At 34.7% G+C, this 6,834-nt stretch overlaps 1 protein-coding gene across 1 annotated transcript; it reads right to left on the bottom strand.

Annotated features, from left to right (window-relative positions):
* Positions 1-826: 826 nt before the first annotated feature.
* LOC126695052 (protein yippee-like At5g53940) lies at positions 827-6,483 on the bottom strand. The gene is made up of 5 exons (XM_050391662.1): positions 6,222-6,483; positions 4,271-4,314; positions 1,387-1,495; positions 1,202-1,257; positions 827-1,040 (listed from the first exon to the last, which is right to left on the bottom strand). The coding sequence occupies exons 1-5, from the start codon at positions 6,315-6,317 to the stop codon at positions 956-958; spliced, it is 390 nt and encodes a 129-aa protein (XP_050247619.1). The 5' UTR covers positions 6,318-6,483; the 3' UTR covers positions 827-955.
* Between the last annotated feature and the right edge of the window lie 351 nt (positions 6,484-6,834).

Here is a 6,834-nt window from a genome sequence, read left to right on the forward strand (position 1 = left end):
TATTCACGGGACTCACAGGACTAATAAAAGAGGCTGAAAGGTCAACAATATACGGCTACTGTTCATGAACAGTAGCCATTTGTCCCCTAAACGCGTGCGCAGCAGCAGAAGCAAAAAAAAAAAAGGTATTTTTACAGCTCTTTGGCATATCTGGATCAATAGGAACAGGGTGCTCTATGATGGTTTAAATCCTAATCCTATGACTGTAATTTTAACATCTCAATCCATGGCTTGCAAGTACAAAGAGGCTTTCCTTGACCAACCAAGCCACACCAGTCAGCCAAGAAGACCCAACACAGACCACTATCCACCCTCAGGGCAGTGGCAGCTGATCATAAAAATTGCTGGAGATAGAAGCAGGAAGCCCAAGAGATGGTCTTCTGCCTATGAAGCTATTAACATGCAGGCAGATAGCATTTTCTACGGTGTAACTAGCAGTGTAGCAAGAACAACATGTGGAGCAATGCTGGATGCTGTGGTTAAAGCTACGATCAAGGCTAAGAATCATGGCTTTCAGTGTGTTTTGTTTCTAGGAGCTAGCAGACAACTAGTACAAGTCTTTCAGCATAAGAAGACTCCAGATTGGCTTCAACAAACCAGATTAGTTGATCTAAATTTTCTGAACCAAAATGGACTTTCTGCAATATGTTCTTAGTGCCCCACCTGATTGTAAAATCTGTTTGGTCAGTTGCTAAATTGGCATGTCTAATGCCAATGAACTATTGTTGGTTTAATCCAGCACTTTTGTAAAAAAAATTTATCTTGCTTTTCTCCCTTTTTTGGTATCAAAGAAAAAAAAAATCAATGTAGGCTATGGAGCTCAATCTAAAAGAAAATTCCCAAAAGGATAGCAACAATCACAGTTAAAATTTATTGAGTTATATACATGAGCAATAAATCTCTTCTGAATAGTCTAAATGTCTAGTAGAACTATTTAAAGAAATGAAGTTGGATCCTAAGCATCTTCAGCGTCACTCATGCTAGGGCGGGTATCAATATAGAATTCAGTAGCAAAGTCAACTTCATCAACGATCCTCCCTCTGTTTATGAACATGCATAGGATACGCAACATGTAAACACAAAATCCGCTAGATGCAACAGGAAGAGTAGTAATGACTAATGATACATATAAATTTACAGAAGGGGATTTATAAAGGGAAAAAAAATAAACAAAAAAGGAAGAAAGCGTGAACGAATATACCTTTCAAGAACAAACTTCCCTTCCTTATACTTCTGACCTCTCTCATGTGCAGACTCCTGGGTGCAAGAAACAATCAGCAGTCAGCAAAAGTTGCCAAGCTCTATGGCCAAACCTCTCATTCTGGTAATTTAAGAAATATCGGCTAATAGATGTGTGCCACATAGGGAGGGGGAGAGAGAGAGTACATATTTCCAGCCGACAATCTGTCCACAACAGCAACAAAATATGTCTGCCACAGTATGCAAACCAGAAAGCATCAGCCTCTCCTCTAATGCTCCAACTATGAGGTTCACCCTGGATCAAGAACTCAAGACAAATCTATAAACTGAAGTATCAATCTAAAATTAGAATTTCTATAACATTCCTCAGAAAAAATAATAGAGAACTGGTAAGAACTAGATTACATTTTGTACAGAATGGAATAAATACAAATTGAAGGTATTTATTATGAACAAAGTTTTCCTAAACAGGTTTGAATGAATCTCCTTTAAGGCTTTAACCTATTATGTAGAGATCAAATCACCATCAACTTGTATTTTAATCATGACTCATTAAGTGATTTAAATAAGTTACATAACTACAAAATAGGTAATGTAATTAAAAGTACACATAGCGAATCATTTTAATTGGCACTTAATGGGTTGGAGAAACTTTACTCCAAACCAGTTTGTAGGAAAGTTGTCCTTTATCTTTGTTTATATCTTTCTCTTCTGAAATAATCAATATACCATAATCCTTTTTTCTACAAAGATAACTGTTTTAAAATACATTAGTTATCTGATTGAAATAAAAAGTGGTTTCCATTTATCAAATATTATATTAGTCTATTTTTGTACAAGCTTAATACAAGAAAATCATTTTTCAATTGGATGAAACAAGAGCAGTAACCTTAATGGAGGTCACTTCTTTATAGTGGGGGTCATTCTAGTTTTCCACCACACCAGGCCCATTATTGAGTCTTATGCTCTGATTTTATTTGATTTTGGCTTGCCTCTCCCATTAAATTATAAAAGACATTGAACAGAGTTGTCAAATGTATAATAATTATCTGGCTTGTAAGGGGGCCTAGAAATTCCTACTGTTTCAATTGAACATTGCAAGGAAAAAAACAGGAAGTAATAGAACATGATTTAATTCATGCCCCTCAATCTAAAAATAAAAATAACTCAGAACCTCAAAGATTGCACTTTTTTAAACAGGCTTCAGTTATTTATCTGATTTAAAAAATATATGTAGTTTTGATCATGTCATATTTTATAAATAATTTTTTGTTTATTGGTGAGTTATGCATTCACCCAATGACTTTTAAGTTTTAAACATCTAACACAAAACAAAAATATTATTGCCATCACTACATCTATAAAATATAACATATCATCAAACACTATTAGGCACTCATTTTTCTTAATCCATTCAATCTAGCAAACAAAGTCTAAAAATTGAAACTCCTGAAAAGAAAAAGGTTTAGAAATGAATATGCAGAGCTGGTTATTGCATGCTGCTCCAGAGCATAAGAGCATCAATATGGGGCCACTTCCTACATACTAAATAACTGAGGAAACTATTCAACCCAATAAAAAAAATAAAAAAATCAAAAGGATACAAAGCACTGGTCAAACAATGTGAGTTAAGTGAACAGAACATGTTTCTGTTTTCAAGGCTGGGCCATCAGTCCCACGCACTGACTGTAATAAGAGAACAGTCTGCCATATCAGTTAGATAATAAACTAATTTCAACAAGGTGCAAAAAAATCTTAGATGAAATGATCACGCATTGGAAGGCAAACGTTAAAATTTGATATTTAAAGCTACTCTTCCATATCATTTACAGGGACTAAATTCTACAAAAGAGGAGGAGAACAAATCACACGAGGAAGATTGACTGAATATGGAGATAAGAAAAATGAAAGGGAAAAGGTAAAACACCAATAAGAAAAAGGTATTTTCACTCTAGCAAATTCCTGCGTTGAACTGCAAAAAGCATTGGGATTAAAACAGCTAGTTGACAAATCCCAACCCTATCAAGCTTCACTTCCATATTTTCACGTGATAGTCATTCAGTCCAATGAACTTTATTAAAGTTGAAACAAATACTGACAAATGGAAGTAATATGTGAGGCCCAAGCCAGATTCAAACGGAACTAGAATATTACTGAACCCAGTTTCAACAATTTTTTACAAAATTGTTACATAACTGCAGTTGTTTGGTAAATTTTTAGGTCAATCCAAGGTAAGAACTAAAATCTGTGAGCTTGAAAATATACAGATTGGTTAGCGCTACTCACCCATTGAAGAGTCATAACATCTTGAGATTCCTACAAATATACATTGTTTTTTTAAGTAAGACAAACATTTAGACTTACAATATGTTTGGGAGTTCATAAAGAAAAGAATGGAAAGGAATGAATAAATTAAGAGGGACAGGAATAGAATAGAAAGGATTAGGTTGTTCTCTTAGTATGTCTAGGAGGAGCTTAAAAATAAAAGAATCAAAAGGGGGACACAAAAACAACAACTCATTGAATTTCTATAAAGGAAACGCTAGTAGAGGAATGGAATGGAATATCGAAACCATCCAAACAGGAGAAAATGGGGTCCTCCGCCATTCCTTTCCACCTTAAACAGTTCATCCAAACTAACTGAGGGAGAGAGGTATCCTAGGCATCCTTTCATGTTTTGAAGAGGTATGCCTTTAAACCAATGAACTCTGCCTCAAATGGCATTTCCTTCTCCCACAAGAATGAATGGAGAGCAAGGTTGTAGGTTTAAAACCCACTAGGTGAATGTGTAACTTATCAATAATTTTTTTTTTTTTAATGTGTGCCTTTAATCTCTAAAATGATAATGATGGTAATTCGTTTGTAATGACTAAGAAGTTCAAAGAACCCAAGTGTCATTAGAAAGATATGCTTCCCACTGAATGGAACAAAATCAATGTTGTATTGCTACATATTACAGACAGTGCAACAGCCAGTATATGTACCCATTTATTTTGAGAGGATGAATACTGAATCATAAATTGAATAAAGAAACAGTAATTGGTAATACTTGAATGACAAAGAAACTCACGCATTATTGAAGAGGTATGCTTTTCCCCGTCGGCAATGAAAAGCCTAAAAAAAATAGAGGGAAAAATGAGAAAATTTAACATCCTGCAAAGCATTCCAAATACAAATACTGCATTTGTGACATTGAACTGAGAAGAATCAATAATTAAGAAATGGATGATTCAATTCAAAACGATTAGGTGCATTGTAAATTGTTCCCCTTTCAATTAATAATTAATTCAATCAAATAAGTTCATATAAAAAATGCAACCCCAGAAAAAGTGAAATATAGGAGAGAAAATAATCCCCAAAGAATAAGAAACCAAAACTGACAATACAACCCATCCAGAAAAGCAACAGCAGACCTGATTGCCAACATTTATTCGACTGCAATTTCCCCTTATTTAATAAAAATTATAAACATGATAACAGTTCAACATAGACAATATTATTAATCTGGTTAATAATAATCCTAAAAAAATTCCTATCAAAACATGAAGAATCTTCCAATTGTTGAAATAAATGTCATTTTTATGCATACGGCTCTATCAAGTCACATGAGCTACTTGGCTATATGATCCATATTCAATGTAACCTAGCCTAGGCCTTCATGTTCTAGGTAACATTGTGTGAAATGACAGTCTAAGAGGGCAGGTGTGGGCCCAATATGTTGGTGATGCACTATCACCTCAATGAACCCGAAGTCACTAGATAAATTCCTTCAAATTTTTCACTTGAGAAAGCACACAGAGCATCATCATTGACACTCACCAAGCTCAAACATAGCCTTAGCCTGTGTTCTGAGCGCTAACAAAAGTGTACTCTATCAAATGCCACTCTCAAACGGGTTGGGGTGGCACAGTCACATTAATGATCTTAGACTTAAACACTGTTAATACCCTTCATATACTTGGCCCCCTTGAGAACGATATAGAAGATTCAATGATGACATAGTGACTCCTGACTAGATTGCACTGCTGAAGTGTTTGTCATGATTACAAAGTTCTTACTTAAGAAGAGAACATTTTATTCATATATAATGTAATCAGTCTCAACACACTCAAGCAAAGGAACCAAAAAGAGTTCTTAATAAAGAGAAAATATTATTAATTCTTTTTTTTAATAATCTTTTTTTTTTTTTTTTTGATAATATTAATAATCATCTTATTGATTCTTGAACAATGCACACACTTTGCTACACCCATACACTTCACTTTAAACACTCTTCACTGGTGGAGGAGATGACCCCTCTATGTTGAAAACATGAAAGACAAATTAGACTAGAAGTCTTCCACCTATACTAAAGACAAATGAACCACCTAGCCAACTTTTTCTTATGCTAGATACCCACACAAGAAAAGCTCCTTGTAAAATAAAGTCCAGACAGAAACTCCTTTTGCTAGCCTACCTACGTGCCTTGAATTGTCAAGAGAGGAAGAAAAATGCTTGACAATACTCTTTCACCTATTGGGAAACATGGAAAGAAAAAATCACATGTAAAACATCAAATACAAGCACCAATTTTTTATATGGTCGGCCATGCAAAATACACTTCAATTAGGTTCTCTGACCTAAGGCTAGAGTTGGTGATGACCCTTACAAGTTACAACTCCTTGATTACTTAAATCAAAGAAAGCCTCCAAAACAATATAAATTTGACAACTTGATTATGAAATCATTAGTACAAAACTACTTGTTTATTTCGGAAGTCAAATTATTGATTCAGAGAAAAATATTCATTTCCCATGATCATAATCAGTACCCATGATAAGAAAAAAGAAAAGAATGATTCTTTACTCTCATACTCTCATAAAACTCCCAATCACTATTACAAACCCACATCACACATAATTCCAGGATCGATTTACAAGCAACCTACACAAGCTATTCCATGTTCAATGATAATTAATTGCCAGAATTAACAATATAAAAAGAAAATGGTGAAAATGAAAAGAAAGAGAATTAGAAAGTACTCGAGAGACAAGATCTTCAGCAAGAGCCAAGTGGGTCTTGCAGAATTTGCATCTGTATGACCTTCCCTCCAGCTCCACCACAAATATCCTTCCCATCTATATCACCTCCCTGCTTGCTTTCTTTTACTGGATACCCCCACTTCACCAAATTGCAAAAATCAAAGCTTTTTTTAAGAGATATCTGAAAGTAAGATGAACAAAGTGTGACTGTGCAGTGGCCACATGCGTGTCAGCTAGTTGCTAAAGCCAGGCCCCGGTATAAAAATTTACGGTTTCTAAAGCCAAACGTGTACACATTAAATGATTCCCTCACCTCACATGTGTCATCACTGTCGTGTGTGTGTGTGCGCACGTGTGTTTCTGTGTTTTTTATTTTGTCCTTTTTTCCATGCAATTTTCAATTTTCATTAGGCTCAAACTCCGTACCTATCTAATCTTGTAGTAAGCTAAGTTGGACCAAAGTTTTTCTACAGCCCAATGTTGTACGAGTCCATTGGATATGGCTGAAGAAATACTTCACTTATGTATCCAAATTGGGCCGACAGGATTTTAAGTTTTCAGTATATCAAATATCAAAATAAATAAATAAATTGATCAAATTTTATTCATCCTT

Source organism: Quercus robur, chromosome 8 (genome assembly GCF_932294415.1).
Source record: "Quercus robur chromosome 8, dhQueRobu3.1, whole genome shotgun sequence".
NCBI classification, from domain to species: domain Eukaryota; kingdom Viridiplantae; phylum Streptophyta; class Magnoliopsida; order Fagales; family Fagaceae; genus Quercus; species Quercus robur.

What these genes read in the sequence shown, in the direction of transcription:
- LOC126695052 (XM_050391662.1), bottom strand. Translation starts at nt 6,317, where the DNA reads ATGGGAAGGATATTTGTGGTGGAGCTGGAGGGAAGGTCATACAGATGC. An exon ending in CTGAAGATCTTGTCTCTCGA is followed by an intron (nt 4,315 to 6,221) that starts GTACTTTCTAAT and finishes TATTTTTTTTAG; the next exon opens with GCTTTTCATTGCCGACGGGG. An exon ending in GCATACCTCTTCAATAATGC is followed by an intron (nt 1,496 to 4,270) that starts GTGAGTTTCTTT and finishes TTCTTGATCCAG; the next exon opens with GGTGAACCTCATAGTTGGAG.